This window comes from Spea bombifrons, chromosome 1 (assembly GCF_027358695.1).
Source record: "Spea bombifrons isolate aSpeBom1 chromosome 1, aSpeBom1.2.pri, whole genome shotgun sequence".
NCBI classification, from domain to species: domain Eukaryota; kingdom Metazoa; phylum Chordata; class Amphibia; order Anura; family Pelobatidae; genus Spea; species Spea bombifrons.
Window position 1 is genome coordinate 161,995,956 of NC_071087.1, and position 23,926 is coordinate 162,019,881.

At 42.0% G+C, this 23,926-nt stretch overlaps 1 protein-coding gene across 11 annotated transcripts in view; it reads left to right on the plus strand.

Moving 5' to 3' along the window:
• Positions 1–23,926, plus strand: part of CELF4 (CUGBP Elav-like family member 4) — a 453,257-nt gene that overhangs the window by 273,469 nt on the left and 155,862 nt on the right. For all 11 annotated transcript variants that reach the window (XM_053448271.1, XM_053448296.1, XM_053448277.1 and 8 more), the window contains exon 3: positions 10,574–10,622. In XM_053448271.1, the coding sequence (XP_053304246.1) occupies positions 10,574–10,622 (49 nt within the window). The remainder of the gene's footprint in view (positions 1–10,573; positions 10,623–23,926) is intronic.

The following is a 23,926-nucleotide window of genomic DNA, read 5'->3' on the forward strand; positions in this document are numbered from 1 at the left end:
AAGGTCATAGTAAAGCTCTGCCTTTAGCCACTCCCCTAACCACACCCCTTTTACCAAAGCGTGCCTCTTTGGCCGTTTAAATTTTTGGGGAAGAAAACGGCAGCGCGAGCGAAATACGGATCAGTTTATTATATCCCAGAAACATAGAAAAAGGGGATTTTACATTCTTTTCCTAATTAACCCTTGCTTTTACACGTTACTCCTTGCAATGCGCTTCCCATCTCATCCCCATTGGTCCTTCTAAGTCTGTGTTAGCGAATGACATCTGAAATACAGAGGGGAATGATATATTAACCCTTCCAGACACGCTGCGCTGGGTGCATTCAGCTGACACTGCAGGGTTTAATGGCGCGTGACATTGTCTTCTATTTAAATGCCAAGTGCGGCACTCGAGTCTCACTCTGCTCAATCCCTCCTATGCTGGAGGGGCTGGCGATGGATCGTAAGTTGAAGAGACAACGGAATAAATAATAACTGAGATCGTTGGGTATTCGTGCTGAAAAATGATTACTTGTCACCTAGAATACTCAGATTTTTTACTTTACTGAGAAGTTGGTAGATGAGTAGAACAGACACCCAGCAGAAGTGGTAGAGGCTAATTTTGATTTTGAGTTGAAGTGACATAAAAACTCTTTTTCTTGAATAGTGTATGGATGACGCGTTTCACGAGCTATACCATATGCTATGTGAGGGGTGTCGCTAAAGCTTGTCTTATGTTATTATTCCTTGTAAACTTTCCCTAACTGGTAATGCTCTTGTTAAGCAGAATCTGGAAATGATGTCATCAGGGGACAGAGTTGTGATGTCATAACGCTACTCCATGATATCTCGAGTCCATATTAACCCATGACCCAGTTCAAATGCGCAGGATAAGGAAATTTAACCTGTAGGGACACTCATTAGGATATGGGGCCTGCTGTCAGGACTAAACCGAGACAGTTGGCTAGTATATAAAACATAGTAAATCTTCAACAAGCCCTCTTGAATTAATATATTCAAAATCCATACATTTTCTCTTATTTTGGGAGAGTATATACCGTAGAGACATAAAAAATTTAGCAGACAGTTGATGTGTTTGGCCTGATAGCTACCATGTCTCTCGGAAAAACCTGCCCAGCCCCGTTCTAATGGCGTTGCTGTAAGATGGCAGATGGGAAGCGCATGAGGCTCAGTTATCCCTCTGTCCCCTTCGTATAAACATTCATTTAAGTTTAAAAAGTCTCCCTTGGCCAAAAAAAAAAATGGTGGAAAAAAATGCAGCAGATTTTATCGAGACACTCGTCACATACTGTTTTTTTTTAAAGACATTGCTAGGCAACACTGGTGTCGGTTTTTCATTGGAGGGTCTGCCAGCCTCACCGAAGTGTAATTCTATTAATTAGGGCTCCGGTAAACTTCTCATCGATGATTTCTTTCTTTTTTTTTATTGGCTGAGTAGCTATTACTATGTTTTAATTAACCCATCGTTTTGTGGACCTTAATTAATGAAACATGGATTTAGAAATAAAAAGGCACGATTATCATAACAAGAAAGGTTCCTCTAACTGGTAAATCTAATGTCAGGTAGAATCTGGAATTGATGATGTCGTCAGTGGGCAGAGGTATGATGTCATAACTCTAACCCATTTTATGTCCAACTAGATTTATTATTATATTATTTTTAGTAGTATTATATTATATAAGATGGTCTTCTGCTGAGAAAAGATAAAGAGAACTAGAGAGGGAGACCAAAGCGGGCTTCATTAACCTTTTCAACGCTGGAAATAGAATGTTTATTGTTTAGTGGATAGCTTGCGTGTCAAGTTCTAGAGTTGGGTTACCAGTTAAAGTTCTAGAGTCGGGTTGCCAGTATGAGTTCTAGAGTCTAGTTACCAGTACGAATTCCAGAGTGGGGTTACCAGTACGAATTCCAGAGTTGGGTTACCAGTACAAGTTCCAGAGCAGGGTTACCAGTACGAGTTCCAGAGTGGGGTTACCAGTACGAGTTCCAGAGTAGGGTTACCAGTACGAGTTCCAGAGTGGGGTTACCAGTACGAGTTCCAGAGTGGGGTTACCAGTACGAGTTCCAGAGTAGGGTTACCAGTACGAGTTCCAGAGTGGGGTTACCAGTACGAGTTCCAGAGTGGGGTTACCAGTACGAGTTCCAGAGTTGGGTTACCAGTACACATTCCAGATTTGGCTTACCAGAACGTCTTCTAGATTCGGGTTATCGATACTAACTATAGAGTTGGGTTCCCAGTACAAGTTCCGGAGTGGGGGTTATCAATACAAGGTTTGATTAACACCATGAGAACTGAGAAGGGTGAGACTTCGTGTCCAATCACTAAGGGACCCCACCAAGTTCAGCTAAAATACCAACAGAAGGGCCCCAAATGAATGGCATTCCACGCAAAAATAACACAAAAGGAACAGAAAATGTTAAATCTGCAACCAACTGAAAAAATGATGATATTTGCAAACGAGCGACCCTGCGCATTAACCTCCGCCGAGCTGCACTTAAGAACAGGGCACAAAAACACCTTTTCACTGCAAAAACAAATAATTAAAAACCAAGAGCTCCTATCACACTTCACTCATATCGGCAGGCCCTAGAAAACGTAATTAATTTGATGAATTTCTATTTTTTTTGTGCTTTTTTTTTTTTTACGGCACGTACGCTTAGCGATGCATCACTGCTAATGAGGAAACGGAATAGGTTCTAGGTAATGAATATTATGTCCGACCTACGTCCGGGTAGTCGATAAACATTAGGTAACCGTCACCGAGTGAGAACAGATTTATTTAAATAAAATAAAAAAAAATACAAAAAATCTCATCTGGAGGGTTTGAATTTCAATAAGATGTGAATTTACATATTTTAACAATAACCTCCCATCATCCTGTCTGATCCGCGCTCAGTTAGCTTCACATATTATCTTTATCTTCAACAGATTAGGATCGGTTTAATAAACCCTCAATAATACGCAGGTAGAACAATGGTACTTCATGGTTAAAAGGAGACATTAAAGTTCCTTTCTGCACAAAAAAATAAAATAAAAAAAGAGCTTTTTTCCTGCCAGTGATTAAGTCCGGATCTCGATACTTTCTTGTGCCGAATACATGATTAAAGAGTTCTTTGCCTTGTTTCGCGTCTTGGTATTACTGGTAATACCGACGCTTTAAATCTAGTCTCCTTTCAAATGCAAAGTACCGCTCTGATTGCGAAGGATGTATGGACTACGTTGAAAGCAAAGTTCCAAATGAATACCTTCCGAGTGCCCCGGTTTCAGTTTGGTCAGTCTCGCTATGGGCCTCAAATCTCAGTGCCCCTCTTCCCACCCCTGTGCCGCTTTTTTCTCCCTTGATGACCCCCTTTGCTCCCATGATGTTCCTCTCGCCTTCATTGATGCCCTACGTCCCTCCCCTCTGCCCCTTTTGCCACCCATGGTGCCCCACTTTCCACCCTCGGATGCCCCTCTTTTCTAGGAGGTCGGAATGTTTGCTGGGTATGAGGGTATCGCAGGGTTCTACAGCCCTAGAGTTTGTGATGCTGGGAGGTGTAGAGGGGGCAGGAGAAAGAAGGTGTGTGTGAGTGTACAGTGTAAGAGTGAGTGGGTGTTAGAGTGAGTTTGCGTGTAAGTATCTATGTATGTGTGTTACTTATCTGGAGGAGGGCGAGGAAGTGACAGGTGTGTGTTCGGGTGAGTGTACACGCGTGTTAATGAGCACATGTTTGTATGAGAGTACATTTTTATAAGTGAGTAGAAGAGCGTGTGTGTGTGTGTGTGTGATTTTCCTTTCTGTGTTCCCCTTTAATGAATAAAAAAGATGCACTTTTATGGTCTATAAAGTCAGACTTTGCTTTTTCCTAATAACTTTCTGCGTCTTTCACTCTAAGACTCTGCCTTTTTTCCGTTAAAAAAAAAAAAAAATGTAAAGTGGTTCTTATCTTCCCAAATTCCCACAATATGCTTAATTCATTTAAAAGCAGCTCCGCTCTGAACTTCTGTGGCGGGAGGAACACACGAGGTGAAATGAATAATTGAATGTTATTGACCTTCCACAACCTGGTATTATTGACCATAAATGATTTAGTTTTAAGTAAACCACTGAGAACAAAATAAGTGACCTAAATCTGGCTAAACTGCTGTCTGAACCCTCCATACCCCGCATACTGCCCTTTACTATATACACAGTATAGATCTATTCAAAAGTTTGGGGTCACTCAGCTGTTTTCATGGAAAACAAGGGCATTTCTGGCTGTAACATAATTACAAAATAATTTTCTAACCATCAGCCTTTTAAACTTAAACTTGGATCAGCGAACACAACGTGCCATTGGAACACAGGAGTGATGGGAGTGATAAAGGGCCATTGGAACACAGGAGTGATGGGAGTGATAAAGGGCCATTGGAACACAGGAGTGATGGGAGTGATAAAGGGCCATTGGAACACAGGAGTGATGGGAGTGATAAAGGGCCATTGGGACACAGGAGTGATGGGAGTGATAAAGGGCCATTGGGACACAGGAGTGATGGGAGTGATAAAGGGCCATTGGGACACAGGAGTGATGGGAGTGATAAAGAGCCATTGAAACACAGGAGTGATGGGAGTGATAAAGGGCCATTGGAACGCAGGAGTGATAGGAGTGATAAAGGGCCATTGGAACCCAGGAGTGATGGGAGTGATAAAGGGCCATTGGGACACAGGAGTGATGGGGGTGATAAAGGGCAATTGGAACACAGGAGTGATGGGAGTGATAAAGGGCAATTGAAACACAGGAGTGATGGGAGTGATAAAGGGCCATTGGAACACAGGAGTGATGGGAGTGATAAAGGGCCATTGGAACACAGGAGTGATGGGAGTGATAAAGAGCAATTGAAACACAGGAGTGATGGGAGTGATAAAGGGCCATTGGAGCACAGGAGTGATGGGAGTGATAAAGGGCCATTGGAACACAGGAGTGATGGGAGTGATAAAGGGCAATTGAAACGCAGGAGTGATGGGAGTGATAAAGGGCCATTGGAGCACAGGAGTGATGGGAGTGATAAAGTGCCATTGGAACACAGGAGTGATGGGAGTGATAAAGAGCAATTGAAACACAGGAGTGATGGGAGTGATAAAGGGCCATTGGAGCACAGGAGTGATGGGAGTGATAAAGGGCCATTGGAACACAGGAGTGATGGGAGTGATAAAGGGCCATTGGAACACAGGAGTGATGGGAGTGATAAAGAGCAATTGAAACACAGGAGTGATGGGAGTGATAAAGGGCCATTGGAGCACAGGAGTGATGGGAGTGATAAAGGGCCATTGGAACACAGGAGTGATGGGAGTGATAAAGGGCCATTGGAACACAGGAGTGATGGGAGTGATAAAGAGCAATTGAAACACAGGAGTGATGGGAGTGATAAAGGGCCATTGGAGCACAGGAGTGATGGGAGTGATAAAGGGCCATTGGAACACAGGAGTGATGGGAGTGATAAAGGGCCTCTGTACCCCAATGAAGAGATTCAATTACAAATCTGCCGTTTACAGCTACAATAGACATTTACAACATTAACCCCGTCTGTGCTGGATGTCTGATCCGTTTCATGTTATTTTAATGGACAAGATAGTCTTTTCTTTCAAAAACAAGGAACTTCACCCCAAACTTTTGGACGGTAGTGTATAATTACCATATACACCCAAACACTAGTATATAGAGGTAGACAGATACCGATACAATGTACCTCTTTGCCATATAAATCCAATCCGGGTACACAAAATACACAAATCTTCTACTAAGAGCCTATACATATTCACAAAGACACATAAAAAAGCATGGTAAGCCCCGCCCAAAGCCACACCTTTAACCACACCCCCACATTGAGACATTTTTGAGTGCCTTTTTTAATGCGAATTGGGGATCAAATCTTTAGCGGGAAATATTGTACGGAATCTTTTTTTTAGAATTTGACAATAAATCAGCCTCATTCTTCCCACACTGTATTACCCTCTACCACTTCTGCTGGGAGGCTGTTCCACTTATCTACCACCCTCTCAGTAAAGTTTAAAAAAATGTTACAAGCCTTTTAAATACACAATGCTTTGCTCATCTCAGTGGCAAACCGAGGGCTGAGCATAGATTTTCTTTAAAAAAAAAAATAAAACACTCACTAATTGCCACAAAAAGTTAATTTAAAAAATGGAACCCTGAGGATTCCAAATAATCTTTTTCCTAATACTTTGTGCACCGGGATTTATCAAAGCTCCGGTACTTGAAGCTGTCTCTTTTTCTCCGGGACGGCTTTTTTTCTTCCACGTTTAATCAGAATCCTGCTTGTTTAAGCATCCACGTCTATTGAATTATGAAATAATAAAAACATTAACTCAATTTTGTGAGGAAATGCTGCGTTGGAGATAACTGTGTTCTGTGTGTACGGCGAGCCTCGACAACGAGTTTTCAGAGCATTGAAAGATAAATTATACAACAGCAAATGCACTCAAGGTACGGCGCGCCGCTGTCTGAATGCATTAGAGATGTAATACAGCGCGGAGTAACGCAATTTCATGTAATCATACAACAGGCCAAACAATGGCGCACTCTGAGACACAAAAACAAGCTTTCTGGCCAGGCCATCTCATTATGTCCTGCTAATAAAAAGCAAAGGCATCTGCGGTCTGTTAATGAGGGATTAGGCCACGCCTCCCCACATTTCACATGACCAAAAAAGGACATACTTATTTAGGGGGTGTGATTACAACCTAAGGGGTGGGACTTTCCCCAGACTGTTTATGTGACTTTTTGCCCTATTGTGGAGCATTTAGCAGAAGAATAATGGGGTTTTATTTACCCCGTTTAATTTATAAAGCCGTTCCCTGCTGTTTCTATACACATTATCGGGGCTTTTAGGGCTGTAGAACCCTGCGATCCCCTCATACCCAGCAAACATTCTGACCTCCTAGAAAAGAGGGGCATCAGGGGAGGAGAGAGGGGGGGCATCAGGGGAGGAGAGAGGGGGGGCATCGGAGGAGGAGAGAGGGGCATCAGGGGAGGAGAGAGGGGACGTCAGTGGAGGAGATAGGGGGTATCAAGGGAGGAGAGAGGCATAATGGGGGGGAGGGGAATCAGAGGATGAGAGAGGGGGCATCAGATACGCTTGGTTATGTTATGTGATGCATAACGTATGTCCTGTATACTCATTGTACAGCGCTGTGGAATATGATGGTGCTATAAAAATCAATACTTGTAATAATAATAATAATAATAATAATAATTTTTATGCCATCCCCAATAAGTCTCATTACTAAAGTCATATTATTAGTGCACAATATCCGAGTTTTTAGCTTTTTTAATTGTTGTCTCTCCAAAGGATAATAATCAAAGTTGGAAAGCGGTTCTCTGAAGCCAAGCGCGGATGATTTGGCATTAATCTCCACATTAAAGACGGGAAAAAAAAAAAAAGGTCACAAAGGCATTTTAAACCTGAATTTACGACCCCATCCTACGATTTCCTATCCGCCGATTTAAATAACGCCTCGCCATTTGCATTACGACGGCGGAGGATAATAATAAAGTTACCGGCGGTTAAACTTTAAAGATAGTTTTTTTTTTTCTTAGACGATTATGTGAATATAAAAATGTTTGGAGCGGATTCCCGTTTCGGAGGACCTGGATCTGGGCATCTCCGAGGCCAGGTGAAGCGACTCGCGGCATTTGCATATTTATTGCCGTTGTATTCTAATGGGCCCTTAGGAGTTCGGTTCAAACGCACTTGACATTATTAAATTTTTAATGTTTCGTTTTCATAGCGGGATGAATATTTAAAGAGATTGTCCCGGTCCTAAGTTATGATGGAGAAGAAATGAATGTAAAAAAAAAATAAATAAAAAGACGCGAAAGTATTTTTGCCGTAATTATAGACGGCGCATTCATCGTTAAAAAAAAAAAATTGACGTAAGAGATGGAATTAAATAAAGGGAACGAGACGTGCGAGGAACATGCAGGAATAAAGACGTTTTATTGGAGAATTTATATCATTAAAGGGGTTACAATGTATCGCCGCGCTCAGCATTTCTCGTTAAATAGAAAGGTAATCATTTAAAAAAAATAATTAGAAAATAATTATAAAAAATAATAATAAAAAATTCTCTAAAGCAAAAGGTGTTTAGATGCTGTATAGGAAAGGACATCGGAAATTGGAAAAATTGGGTTTTTTGCCCAGTATTTTTTTCAGTTTTACTAATAGCCCTGGCGGGTAGCCTGTTGTGACTCATGGCCGTTTATCAATTTACCCCAGAACTTCCGAGAGGGGGGCTTTTCTTGCACCCTCAATGCTTCTGCCATATTGTTCAAGTGGCGCATATTGATAGTCCGTGTAAATAAAAGATATTTTTGATTTTTTTTATTTATTTGCTAATTTTTGGTGGTCTCCAATAAAAAAAAAAAAGAAAAATGCTGTCAGCCTACCTGCTTTGATCCAACTTTCATAGTATATCCACGATCATCAGATCCACCTGTGGTCAGGTCTGTGATATCCCATGCCGGCTCTCCATCACTGCTTCTACTTGGACTCCTTGAGGCTGTGAGCTGGCTTATGACATCATATCCCAGCGCACGACCTCAAAGTGTCGGTAAGAGGCGATGAGGACGCGGTCTTGTCACCAGTCCCACTTATAACCACACCTCTCAACAAAGATGTCTGCCATTGGGCAACGGAAATATTGGGTGGTACGCCATAGATTATTTAAAAATAGGTTTTATACAGTGAGTTAGAGGCCGATTTAAGTAACTTTTAGAGAAATTTACCCTGAGAAAAATAATTTTGGAATCAACTGCACCAAACGAGTAATGGGGTAAATAGTCCTACTAGTAGTGCGCCTCTCTCCTCGATTTACCTTCATCCATAAAATCTTTTTCTCGGCTATTTGGGCTCAAACAGTAGGCAAGTTGCTCAAAAGTTGCCCCGTAAACAGAAGTTTCATGGTTTTTCAGCTTGAAATTCCTCAATTGAGCCAAAATTATTCAAACGCCAAGATGATGATGTCATCGATCAGAACCCGGGAGCCACTCACGCAGTTAGTGTTTTGGTCCAATCCGGCGGACAGCTCTGTCAGATTTATCGGAGAGCTTTTGGAAAGGAGTCTGCACCGGCGTCGTTGGCTGACGCCTTCCGTGAAGCTCGATAAATTAATACAAAGTACCAGAGCGTTGAATTCCGAGCCAAGTGGCTGGTAGCTGAACCCAGGCTGAACCCTGAGCCTTTCCGGATCTCCGTGCCTACCGGATACTCAGGACAGGAAGAGAAATCAATGCTTAGATAGATGGCGCGTGATAGGCTGTGTGGGATTTATTGAAGCCACCCTTGAGAGGTTTGGCCCATCGATCTAACTTATTGCGTAAGTGTTTAAGTGTTTTCCGTACTTGTGATGTCATAGAGCAGTGCTAGATTTAAGGGTCCGAGTGAGATACCGGTCTTAAGGGCCTTTGGATCAACAGATATCTCTACCAGCAGACATGCGCAAACAATATTTACTAGACTTGGACGCCGGTGAAGTCTTCGTGTTTGTCTTTGGGGAGAAAAAAAACCCTTCGTATTCTACAAATATTCGCCCGTTCCTGTGTTCGTTTCGGGTGAATATTCCTGTACGTTCCTCGTATTTGTTTTGTTCTTCGTTTTCTGCCGGTTTTCTAGCAGGGGTTAATATTGGGGATAACAGTACGCAGCAGCTCTGGCGCCAGCATTTTAAAAGTCCGTAAGAGCGACTCTATTGGTCGCCAGCAGGGGGCAGCTGCTCTTCATTGGTTGATGCCAGAGGAGTCCCTGCCGGCGACCAATGGAGTCGCTCTTACTTACCTTTAAAATCCTGGTGTGATACTACGGATTCCCATTAACCCCTGCTATACTACGAAGACTTAGGATGGTTAGAGGCAGTGGCTTGTGTGTGTGTGGGGGGAGGGGGACAGGGAGTTATTTACAAACACGAAGAAACGAAGATTCTTCGTGTTGTGATTCTTCGTCTTCGTTTACCCGGCGCCATATTAGTTTATTCGGTATTCGGTTTGAACAACGAAAACGCAACATTGTGGCTAAGAAGAAGACATCAAATGATGTCAAAAGAAAGCCCAATTGTGTGAAATGTCTGCAAAATTGGTGAAAATGACTCAAATTGCCCAAAGTGCCTTTTCTCTGAAGCCAACACTGGCCAACGAAACAAGAACCTCCATTACACCAGGATATTTCTATCATGCCAATCCATGGTGTTGTAACCAGATGAAAACGAATTGTTGGATTAACAAAAAAGATCATTTTAACATTTTTTTAAGACTTAAAAAAAATTATCAAACGATAAAAAACGCATCAGTTTTTTGGTTTTTTTTTAAATTTTATTTTCTGGGTCACTTCATACAATCTTCTCCCTTCAGTGTGAAAAAATGTACTTCTGGAAAGCCAATCGCAATGTGTGATGAATCTAATGTTTAACCCATTCAGAGCTAAAAAAAAAAAAAGAATTTTACGTTTTTTTTTTCAAACTTCAAATATAAAAAGATAATAATTTGAACCGTACGCCGACGCCACTAATTCCGCTTTGTTCTTTTTTTTTCTTCTTCTAGATGAACCGACCAATCCAGGTGAAGCCGGCGGACAGCGAGAGCCGGGGAGGTAGTTGTCTATGTGTTTCCAAGTCTTTTAGCTCTAAGCACCGCTATCGCCTTGTGGATTTTTGTCACGCTGCGTGATGATCAATTAGTGCCGTAATCTCTGCCAAAGAACTTCCCCGTGCAGTATAGGTTCTTATTAAATCTCCTTTTTTTTCCCTTTTTTTTTTCACCCGTTACTTTCATTTTTTTTTTCTTCTTCTCCGCATTCAATTATTATCAGATTTTGAAAGGCAGTAGGTGCCAGAAATTGCCTTGGAAACCAATAACTGCCTCGTTAAGAGGTAGAGTGTCAGATGCTGATTTTGAGAAAGTTGAAAATAAATCCAAACTTCATTTTTTTTTTTTTTTTGTTCCCGCTGGCAGATTTCTGCAGGGAAAAACAGAGTTTTTAGCGGAGAAGTTTTATGTTAACCCTCTCTATGCCTGCTTGTCTTGCTTCGGCCGAACGGTTAATCGCTAGTAAAGTTAGGAAGGGTTACGGATAATGTGACGTCTTCGTACCGATCGTAAGGTAGCGAAGCACAGCGACGTTTCCGCTTTACCGGGTGCTAACGTGATTTCCTTCGCAAGAGGTTCTGCAGCAGCTGTTAATGGGTTAAATAATATCAGATGTATTATTTTAGCCAGTCTGAATAATTTGCCAGTTTGCGCCTTGCCTTTTGTTCTGATGTAATTCATTCCTCGCTGTAAAATTCACTAAAAGGTCGTTAATTTCAATCCAATGAAACTTCTGTATTTTTCTTTGTTGCGAAAAGCATCTTTTGCCGCTAGTGTAGACCTAGAGATGTTTTTTGTCATTGTAAGATCGGCAGGTAAGGACCACTCGGCCCATCTGGTCTGTCCGTTTCTCCTGATGTAAAGGCACGTTCACAAAATAGATCATTCTAAGATTTTACAGTTAAACAGGTGGATGGGTGGAACAGTCTCCCAGCAGAGTTGGTAGAGGGTAATACAGTGAGGGTATTAAACATGCATGGTATAGACATACGGCTCCTGAATCTAAGACGAGACCAACGACTGATTAAGGTTTGAGTCTTTACAGCAGGAGAAACGGGCCGACTAAACGGGGGCCGAATGGGGCCAATTCTATTTTTTTAACCACCATCCAGCAGAAGAACATAATTGTCGTATTCTGAAAGTGTCATTAATAGGGGCTCTGAGCAGACAATAGAACGGAGAAGATGATCAAACAATTTCAGTGTCTAAATATTTAATAATAATTATTATTATTATTTTTATTATTTTAATTATTATTATTTTTATTATTATTATTTTAATAATTAATATTTATATCGGTTTATGGATTTCGCAATCTTAACCCTTGATTGTTTCATTGACTACATACGTGCTCGAGGGTGCTTATTGTAATAAAATATATTTTAAAAAAATAGCTGAATGGTGGCCAACATTGGGTTAACCCATAAATAGAGTAAAAAGGAGAATAACCAATTCATTCCGTGGCAGCTGTGGGCAGCCTAGGAGAGAATGAGTTTTCTTTGTATAGCAAATTAAAAGCTCGGCGTGCAGATGAAACATCGCAGGGTATAATGTACTCGACTCGATTCATCTTCCGCGGAACGTTCCGAGGGAAGCGAGTTCCAGAACGGAATCCGGAAAGGATGTGCATTCAGCTATATTTCCCCACTTCAATTTCTCTCGTGCATCACCCGGGGTCTCGACATTTGCCCCCAAACCAGATTATTCAGCTGTTTCTCCCCCCCGGTATTAGGCATGACCAAATATCTTTCCATTAATTGCATATTCAATACTTAAACAGCAAGAATGGTGCTGACTTGCAGTATCGCTCTACCAGAAAGGGGAAAAAAAGCCAAAACGCCTAATCATTCACATAAAAAAAATAATAATAATGTTCCCTGCGCAAATACAATGGGCCGGGAAAAGGACGGACGAGTTTTTCTGTAGGGATTCGGAGCTTGTGATTAGCCGCCCCCTTTTTAGGGCAGATTAAGGTCTGTAGGAGGTTTTTAGGAGGTCTATATGTTGCCCGAACTTTGACACATTCAAATTATTAAGCAAATGTTAAATTGTCAGGCTTTTAGAAGAAAAAAAAATAATAATTCTGTCTTACATTAGAAAAATTTATTGAAAATGGTACTCCAAGATCTAAAAAAGATTGGATTGTTGGATAGACCTTAAAAGGTAAAGAAAATTGTGGGGTTTTTCGCCATTTTTTTGCCCAACTTAACTTTACCAAATCTGTAGAAAATAGACATTATTGGCATGAGCTAGAGAGTTAGCTTACGGCTAATTGGGGCTGTAGGAATGAAGACGTCAGGGGTTGCCCTGGGTTCTGTCCGGCCGCAGAGGAACAATGGTCCTCCCGAAATGGTCCTCTGGGTTCTCAAGGTGACCGGGGCCATGGAGCCAAACCTCGTCTAGAGAAGAGGAGAACAAGAGAAGTATTCATTCATCTACTGTCCTTTTCCTCTAGGGTTGGAACCCCCGACGCATTTTTCTTAGATCTCACCTTAGGCTTCAACAAAACAATAAAATAAAAGGGTCTGTCATGTGCATCTTATGCTTCCATGTCTTTGGCAGGTGAAATCCCCCCCCCCTGTGCTATGTATAAAGTAGTAGACAAGTCCATGTAAGTCCATGCTGTCTCTCCTGAAGTCCTTTGCTCGAATACCTTCAACATTCTGGCTATAGAGAAGGATTCTTTGCACCTCCCCAAAAATATCATGGGTGTATTAAGTTTCACTTGCCACGCTGACTCTAAAGTAGTCCGTTTGCCAGATTTCCTTATGAGTTGGGAATAATTCTAATTTTCCAGGATGTGGAAAATGAGGGTCCCTGGCAAAACGCGATGGTTCTTCCTGTGTTCCTATTGGTTAAAAACAAATGAATCGTTGGGAAACACAAAAGAAAATAATCTTTTTTGGGGTAGCCCAATGAAACAAAAATTATATTATTTCCATTCTTACTTATTTTTAATCACAAATAGACGTCCACGACGCAGCTAGTCTTTCAATCTGAGCCTAATAATAGAATTTGGAATCTTTTGTGTCTGCGATAATCTTATGATAGAGAAAGGTGTTCTAAGCCAAGTTTCTATATATATATATTTTTTTTTTTATATATTTTTTAACAATATTTTAGAATTCTCTCTTTTTTTTTTATATTATATTCTTAAACGCCAGATAAATGGAATAAAACGCCGTGTCATCTACATCTGTCCTCATACATCTGGCTGTTCCATCATGGTAAAGTCATTGGCACGGGGACAATAAATAACGGTGACATTGTTTCAGCGGCCCATCGATATAACGTGATGACACGGTCATTACTTATTTACTAATTAACCGGTGGACACCTGTGCGCACATCTGTCCGGAATTAGCTGCCGCCATGCTCCCGGGTTTAGGACGGCGAAAGAGAGTTTGGAAAGTTCAGTCATCTGTTGCCGAATAAGACAGGGACGCAAAAAAAAAAGGGTAAAAGGGAATGAAGACAAATAAAAATGATAGTTGAGGAAAAATATAAAAAATTGTGTTAGCTGGAGGTACTGCGTAAAGATGGCGTTTTTCCTTTGGTTCCTTAGAAAATGATGATAAGAGCCAAAGTTGGTGGAAAACACCGATTCCTGCCCATTGACCACCGATTCCTGCCCATTGACTACCGATTCCTGCCCATTCACCACCGATTCCTGCCCATTGATCACTGATTTCTGCCCATTGACCACCGATTCCTGCCCATTGACCACCGATTCCTGCCCATTGACCACCGATTCCTGCCCATTGACTACTGATTCCTGCCCATTGACCAACGATTCCTGCTCATTGACCAACGATTCCTGCTCATTGACCACCGATTCCTGCCCATTGACCACCGATTTCTGCCCATTGACCACCGATTCCTGCCCATTGACCACCTATTCCTGCCCATTGACCACCTATTCCTGCCCATTGACCACCGATTCCTGCCCATTGACCCCCTATTCCTGCCCATTGACGTGACATGGCATATGATATTTCCTATGAATATTATGATTTTGGGAACATTAATGATACATATTCTTTGGTGCCACCCACGATAATGAAGGGTGGGATGAGTTTTATCAGCTTGGCTCTGGTTTGCTCTTCTTCCGTCGCACGGCTCACCCAGCTGTACTTCCAGAGGTGGCGCGTTCACTGTGTCCTTCAGCAGGGTGGACAACCAGGGTCTTTTAGGGGACACCCTGGAAAGCGGTGGAGTTGGAGAACATCCATATCCTCCTCCTCTGGGATCTTCATCCTACACAAGGAGAGAGAGAGATGACCCAGGTTCTCATCATCATCATCATCATCATCATGCTCCTCTAACATGACATCATAGGACATAAGTTCTTTGATCCAGAACCACTAAACCGTATTCAGGATCTTCGAAACAAGGCAGCTTGGGGTGGTCTAAACTTCTTGAAGGAACAATTGTGACCTTTAGGGCCGCGCGTTCCTTATCATTCTAACGGATTAATGGCACAACAAAGACCGGTTGTCCGCTTCAATCTCCCCCTTCTCTAAACGCAGGGAATATGGCAGAGGATAACAGCCGGAAAAAAATAAAGGCATAAAGGCGACAAAAGTAGGAGTTTCTGGTGATAAAATCCATCCTCTCGTAGCGCTGATTAGGGCTGCAGTAACAGGGACAGAGACAAACGTGGCTGTCATATTATAAGACCATCTGCATAGGTGATCGGCATTTACCGCCATCATTACACCGACGCCGCGTTTCCAAAATGCTTACTTTCCACTGACTGCGATAATGCTTCAGAGGTTTCTTCCCTTGGATTCCGACCAACGCCGAGGAGGGGAAATTGATTCGAGTCACAAAGTACAGTAAGCGGAAAATCACGACTAAATGTGCTTACCTTGGGTTTTTTTTTTTTCCCCTCACTAATAAAACATGATTTTTAAGTGAAAAAACGCGATGTAATAATTTTAACCCGTTGGCCGTTAAAAGAGCCTCGGCGCGAGATTGCGGGGTTCAAACAAGGGTCGTCGTGGCAACCCAAGGGTTGTGTTTCGCGCCTTTTGCTGATCCGTGCATCATTTACAATATTTATATATATAGAGAGTCCAAATGCTTACAACACGAGCCGCCATATTTAAAAAGGACATTTAACTATTCGAAGGCCAGCGGGGGCTTGCATTTGTTTCTCCCCTTCCGCTTATGACACACAATCATTTTCCTATATATATAACATTACTGAAAACGATAAGCATCATTTTACACGGTTTTGGGTAAAAAGTTAAGAGACGTGCAAAAAGGCACTCAACAGATGTTAAAGGTGTCATTCAAGTTAGGAAACGAGTTCCATCCCTAGCTGGCAACTATCAGGGTTTAATACCCCAGTCTGGGTATTTTTATCCCTTCTTGGGGTGAATGGGACAGATTCTCAGAGTCTCTGGGTGAATAGGGCAGATTTTCAGGGTCTTTGGGTGAATGGGGCAGATTCTCGGGGTGAATGGGGCAGATTCTTGGGGTCTCTGGGTGAATAGGGCAGATTTTCAGGGTCTCTGGGTGAATGGGGCAGATTCTCAGGGTGAATAGGGCAGATTCCCGGGGTCTCTGGGTGAATAGGGCAGATTCTCAGAGTCTCTGGGTGTATGGGGCAGATTCTCTGGGTCACACAGTCTCCTTCTTTTTCATCCTCTGATTTAATGATAACTGAGCATCCTGATTGGTGCTTTTCTCCCGGCTATATCACAGGTGGAATCCCTGCTTGAATTCAGATGGCTTCAGTCAGAATATCTTTATCTCCCGACCAGTCCTGATTTTTATGGTGATAAGAACTCTTTAGGGCCACCATTGATCTGTCGGTATAGTAGGATCTTTGCAATGAGCTATTACAATGAGGGAGAGACAGAGGGGAGAGATGAACGAGAAAAGGAGAGAGGAGAGATAGTGGGGAGAGAGGCAGAAGCCAATAGAGAGAGAATAGATTGGAGAGCAGGAGCAAACAACAGAGAGAGGGAGAAAGTGGGGCCGGTGAAGGAGAGAGGAAAGAGGGAGGAGGAGAGAGGAAAAATGAAGGGAGGGAAGCAGAAGAACGATAGAGGGGAGGAGGGAGAGGAAAAGAGACATTAGGGAGTAAATCGAAAATGTGAGGGAGAGAGAGAAATTAATTTCCAAGTGATTAGAAAATAGATCTGCAAACTTAAACCGCAGGCCGAATACGTCGTCCCCGACGCGGGAAACTGATTGCCGTGGAATTTGTTAAATGGGAATCTGAAATGGCTCTGCGTGCCGAGGAGTTTATCGGGGGGGATATTGGATTAAGACGGGCGGAATCCGCTTCGTTTGTTTCACCTTCTTCTCATCTCTCCGGCGGGGTTTTCTAATAAGAGAAAATGCCCCGACCGGTCATATCGTAAGGGCCTGATCTTGGGGTGATTAATCCCCCCCCTCAATAGACCATAATTGTTGGGCTACATAAATATTATCAAATTATTAACCCTTTAGTAGCCCGTTAAAAAAGATGTTGTTGGATACGCTCACTGTTGTTCTAATGAGTGATCTTATTAAGGAACTTGTCAGGAGATAAAGACGTTTGAAATGAAGTCACCTGTATACCTGTTAGATAGCAGCCACTTGGGACGCTCAGATATCATTAAACCAAAATAGAAAGGAGTCGGCTCCAGTCTGTGTGACCCTGAGAATCTGCCCGAGACCCTGCGTTGGGCTCAAAATTCTGAGACTGTGATATGCCAGTCACTATTTTATAAGGAGGTGGTGGGTAAGTGGAACAGCCTCCCAGCAGAAGCGGTAGAGGGTAATACAGCGAGGGTATTAAACATGCATGGGATAGACATACGGCTCCTGAATCTAAGACGAGACCAACGACTGATTAAGGTTTGAGTCTTTAAAGCAGGAGAAACGGGCGACCAGACGGGTTGAATAGGTCGGATACGCCAGCAGATTATATGTTTCTACTTGGACATTCATTCTGCATGAAACAAGATCTTTTTACAATCCTGATGAAAGTAGACATATGAGAAGAAGCACTGGCTCCCTATCTGGGTCAATAAGACTCATTTGCCTCCCAGTCAAGAAGCCACCAGTGATACCTTGAACTCCATCACCACCATCTTCAATCCACTCTATGCCTGCGCAGCCTGGTGCTATAAGGGTTAATTCATTCCTAAATGCCAGAGATTAGAATTATTCTCTCAGACCTTTGACCCCCTGATCTTGTGAAATCTTTTTGGAGACGTTATGGATCTGACACGTCTTCTCCTGACATAGCCTCGGGCCCGGTATATATATTTTTCTTCCATGGAAATGCCTTCAGCTTTTGTGCATTTCCAGCGAAGAAGCGTTAAAATTTCTAAGCCGCTTCTGACAGAGCCCTTGGCGAGAGCGTCATCTACGGCGGTCCTGAAAGCGGAGCGGGGATATAACCTTTTGAGCGGAGACGTATATAGGAGCGGAAATGTTTCGGGATTAGACAGGGAAAGGACTCGCTGTACTCCGAGCAACTTGACCTGCTAATTGGATCAATATTTAGTTCGTCTTCTGACTCCTGATTTGTCTGATTAATTTTAAATTATATATATATATCCTCGTCTGAGCTCTACCTCGTGTCCCGATCAATCACGTCTCCACATACTTCTTTTTCCACACCAATATATATTCAAATATCAACATTGTATAGTTTCTTAACCCCTTAATGACAAAACCCATACATTTTCTGTCTCAAAATGCATTGTTTTCAATGGGTTTAGGGACCGCTCATTGTCCTTAAGGGGTTAAAGGAGCTCTCCAGCCATTATAGGCACTGAAGGGTCCCTATACATTTCCGTGGTCTCCCCGCATGCATTTGGCCAATAGCTGGCTTGACAAACGCTCTGGGAGGTCTAATGAGACCCCCTGTGCGCATGTGTGCAGAGCCCTCTCATTGACCCGCGTGTCCCTTCAATTGCTTTTGTATCAAATGCTGGTACATTGTTGGGGTTAAATATCTAAAAATGAGTGAATTAAATGAAATTCAGCATTTTAGAAAGTAATTTATTTAACTGTTCGAAGACTAAAGCATCCGTCAAAAGGAACATTAACATCGACCGGCTGACTTAGTGTCGTCGATGTATCTTGGTTTAATGGAGGACTCTTATAATGTTAGCTCTCGGCCAGGAGCACGCAGTATTATGTGGTGCGCTTTATAATGTGTCGCATATTGGTGCGGCGTCCATGAAAGACTGGCCGCGCTGGTAATTAATCCCATGAATCTTCGCTTTACACATCCATGATTCAGGGAAGAATGGACACATCCATTGATTATACACCACAAACACTGACGCTTCCAAGTAGTCGTTCAATTAAGCTGAAATTATACCACCGCACCTGACAATGGACTTGGCCGTTCGTAGATAGACAAGCCGGCTGTAACCTACTTTAAATCCAACCCTAAAGATGGCGGGTAGGGCATGGTTCTTTGTTAAACTGCCGTGAGAGTGGTAGATAAGTGGAACAGCCTCCCGGCAGAGGTGGTAGAGGGTAATACAGTGAGGGGACTTAAACATGCATGGGATAGACATACGGCTCCTGAATCGAAGAAGATTCCATCTGTCTAAATAGCCACGTTAGGGGTGTGACAGGAGGCAAATAATGGTGGGTTCGTGTTAATCGCACCCACTGCCGCCATCTTCTTCCCACAACGCACTTGTGCTTCACGTAAATACACATTTTTCAGTGTGGCGGCGTAAACTGGGGTCCAAAAGCATATATTTAAAGAGCAATTAGCGTTAATTTTACCGGCCGAATGGCGGGTCTCGTCAGGTATAAGTCATGGTGACTAGAAGGAGATGAAGTTAACGAATCTGATCTTCTGTCGCCATGCAACATAGTCTTAGAAGGCAATGATTCTTGAAGGAAGGTAAGGATAATTAGGAAAAGCATTACATTTAGAACAATCAGCAGAAACGTTCTGCGTTCCGACGAATTACATTCCTATGGACTGCGGGATGATGGGTATTCTTCACTTTTCCCCATTTCCTCCAGTTTCGTCTTGATAATTATGGACCTTCCTGCCAATAAGAACTAAAGTTGGTCTGGTCTCGTAAACGTCCATCACATTTACAACGCCGGGTGCATCTGCGGGGGTTTTATTGGCAGGTCTCTTCCTAGACGATGGGCAAGTTCAATTATCTCACTAACCCCTCGTAAATCAGAGGGAAACCAAAGTGACCTTGAGCAGGAAGAGAACGGACCCCGAGCTAGACGGAAAACTCCTTATGAAGTCGTTCTAAGAAACGTTTCGATGGCTCTGGGACCACGAGCTCCGATTAACGGCCCCAGCGGAACAGGCCTACCATTAATGGGCTTCTAGAATCCAGCGATCTTCTCATATCCACTCGACGGAACGCGGTTCTCTGATTAAAATTAGAACTTGACAAGCTGTCGGCGAATGTGTTGATATTCCAGGCGTCGCAAACCATCTGTTGATGAAGTCACCAGCTTTGGGAACTGTCTCTCTTAGCGGTTTGAGACGAGAAGCGATGGAAACGTCGGGTTTCTCTCCAACAATGACTGTTGAGGAGTCACATATTCGGAGCCTCGCTGTAGGCCAGGTAGCTTTGTGATCCCATGACGGATAGCCGGCCTTTGGCTCTATGGACTATGAGTTTAACCGTATTGAGTCCACCTCCTGTAGACTTTCTTTTATTAATCACATGCCGAGTCCAGTCTTACGGCACAAGTTTATGGGTCATTTAGGTATTTTAGGTATTTCTGAGACAGTGAAAAGTCTTGTATAACGTTATGCAAGATACCTGGGGTATCAAGGGAATCATATTAGGACTGTCTTCTAAGAGCATACGGCTCCTGAATCTAATACAAGACCAAGGACTTCTTATAATCCTCTAAATGCCTTATTATATCACATTAACAGTCATCAAAAAGCCACAAAGTCACCAAAAAAAAGCTTCAAAGCCATACCCCTAAAACAAAACTTTTACAGCTTCTGGGATGTTTAAATATAATAATAATAATAATAATAATAATAATAATAATAATAATAATAATAATTTATAATAATAATAATAATAATAATAATATATAATAATAATAATAATAATATATATAATAATAATAATAATTTATAATAATATATAATAATAATATATAATCTATATTTAATATATAATGATATATATTGTATTTCTTTATCGATTTTGAACAGAATGAAAGTGAAAGATTGACGACATTTTTAGCACCAATCACATCACGGCATTTTCTGCGATGAACAGCGTTTAGCACGGCATTAAATGCAGTTTAAAGGTGCTGTTCCACTTAGATGTTTTTCTCTACTTTCCTAAATCTTTAAATTATCAAACAAATATTATTTACGTATTAAAAGAATTCACCATTTTCCCTGTGGTTTCTTGTGAAAAAAAATCGTCCTTTCAGCCTCTTAATGCGTCCGCTCTGCTCTGCTCTGCTTGTGATCTATTCATTTAAACGGGGAATGGGAGTGGCTCTAGGAGCAAAGACTGCTGTGATTTAATTGATGGAGGAGGGGCTTAGGAAGAATGGCAGGACTCTGTTGCTAAGCAGCTCTAGTATCTCAATAAACCTTTTAATTATTATTATTTATTGTTTTATATAGCACCATTATATTCTGCCACGTTTTTAACGCAGTTTTTAAGCGACAGGGAGCATTGAGGAGAAAAATACAACAGCGGATTGGTTTCTTTTACTTCTTTTTACACAATCCAGCATTTTATGTGGGGCAATTTTATGAGACCCCCCCTTTGGTGGAACAGCACCTTTAAAGCAAGGTAATACAACGTTCTCTATAATAGTAAGGGTGCTCGGCTCTCGAGGTATCCCCATTATAGAACAAGGGCCACATCGGCATGGATTGTAAAGCCAACTAAGAGAAAAATCCATTGTTCTGTAATGACAAACATTTCACACCTGCCTGCTCAAAAGTAATAAATTCCATTGATTTTAAAGAAGCAATTTACAATTAAATGCCGGCCTGAAAAAAGATAAAATTCCACCAACTTTCTATATGCTAGAGGGAAAGAAATGCCCTGCTTCTCTTCATTTCCCAAGCAATTAAATTCTTTGAAGGTAATTCTATTATCCTCTGTCCCTCGCCATTAAAACATAAAATAAGATAAATAAAAACAGAAAAAAGACTTTTTTTTTTTGCTTATACCCAGCATTTAATCCATAACTTATTCTGATGCTGAATGGGTTCCAAAATCCGTTTTTTTTTTAAATATATTTTAAATTAAAAAAAATATTATTTATTTTTAAGATGCAAAGTTACATAGACTTTCAAGACCTCAGAGGTCTCTTCTTCAGATGGAATAAAAATGTAGGCAATATTCGGAGGAGGAAATTTGGGCAACGTCCTTGTTTGGCAAGAAGCAAGGAGAAGCATTTTATATTAATGTTTTTTTTAATAATTTTATTATTTTTTGTATAAAATTAGAAAATTAAGCATTTTTTTTAATATATATATTTTTTTTATTTTATTTTATTTTTTCTTATAAAGAGAGAAAAAATGTAGCCAAGGCCCAAGGGCAATAGACTGACAGATTATTGGAAACATCGGCTTTACACAAAAATATACACTATACAGGGAACTTCCAGGCTCAAGTTGCCCTCTTTGAGTAAGCTGATGATGTCAGAGGCGGGGGTTGACATCATCGGCAGCCAGTGCCAAAATCATCCCTTGGCGGAGCGGGGACGGCGACGTTGCGGGTGAGGCTAGCCCCAAAGGCTTTATATTTGTATGTGGTGACATGGGCAGGCATGGAAAGAGATCCAATGGGAATGCATTCCATCCGCTGATTGGCTGCTTCAAGTAGACAATCAGTGGCAAGAACAGTTGGTCCATGGGGGAAGAATGCGTATTAACACCCTTTCCGACAATACCCCATTTTAACTTACTAACTACCCTTCCAGAGAATGTCATGCGCGTCCCGGCACCCAATCCCCGACTTGTTTCCATTTATGTGCGCATTCTATTATAACCGCGCTCCAAAGAGCAAAATGTGACTCTTCTGACAGTCTCGTGGCCGCGTTGGCCTCCAGACGTGGATCCTTGTACATGGGGGGGGGGTATGGCCTTCTCTGAATTCTAATTGCCAGCTCTTTACAGCAGATCTATGTCTCTCTTGGCTGCCAAAAGGTTTATCATCTGATGTAGAAGCCATTTGTCACCTTATTCCTCTATATTTTTTTTCTTTCTTCCTTCGCCCCGCGGGCAGAGGATTGGTGGATAAAATCGAACCGCAGCCGAACGCATAAAGAGGATTTAGTTCCCCGCGGGGAGAGAGAACGCCATAAAGTAAAAAGGAGAAAAAAAAGCCTTCATAGACACCAAGGGGAAACGACCCTGGGGGAATGTATAGCGGGGGACGCATTCATCTGCAACCCACTTCCTGTCCATGAAATGAATTGAAATCGCGTCGCAGCGGAGGTCTCGGGTGGGAGGCAGAGATGAAGTGGTCACCGATCCCCCCCCCACCCCCCGACAGCAGATGTGTTCGGAAGATAATCCTATTCTAGCTCTTAAAATTAGTATGAAAGCCGTATCTTTAGACGTAACATTCGAGACGCGGCCAGGGAGATCGGAACCTTCGCCGACGGGCCGAGCATTCTAATGAAATATGGGATCACGTCGTAGGATTATAGGCTGGGAGTCAAAGCAAAAGTATGGAGGAGAGATAGTTCTGTCTCCCAAAACTATCTATCTATCTATCCATCCATCTATCTATCTATTATCTATCTATCTATCTATCCATCTATCTATCCATCCATCCATCTATCTAGAGATCTATCTATCCATCTATATCTATATATCAGCTTAGAAGAACAAATCCAGTGACGTGATTACGTGGAGCAAATAGGGTTGCATGAGTTGCAATGGTGATTTTGTACCAGAATCTCACTTTATTCATAATCTAAAAGGGTAGTTTAGAGGTTAGAGGCTTGGAATGGAAGGAAGTTTTACTTTACTAAGAGGGTGGTAGATAGGTGAAGCAGCCTCCCAGCAGAAGTGGTAGAGGGTAATACAGTATGGGTATTAAACATGCATGGGATAGACATACGGCTCCTGAATCTAAGACGAGACCAACGACTGATTAAGGTTTGAGTCGTTACAGCAGGAGAAACGGGCAGACCAGACATCACGAATGGGGCTACTCGGTTTCCACGTTTTAGACGACAGGGTCCCTTTAAGGATAGCACTCTAAAGCCTGGCTGCACTTCGGTCCCCTCGCTTCCATCCGTTCATGTATAAAAAAGCAAATTTAAAGAACGTTAAAAGAAGAGAGAAGCAGTGACCTTTACA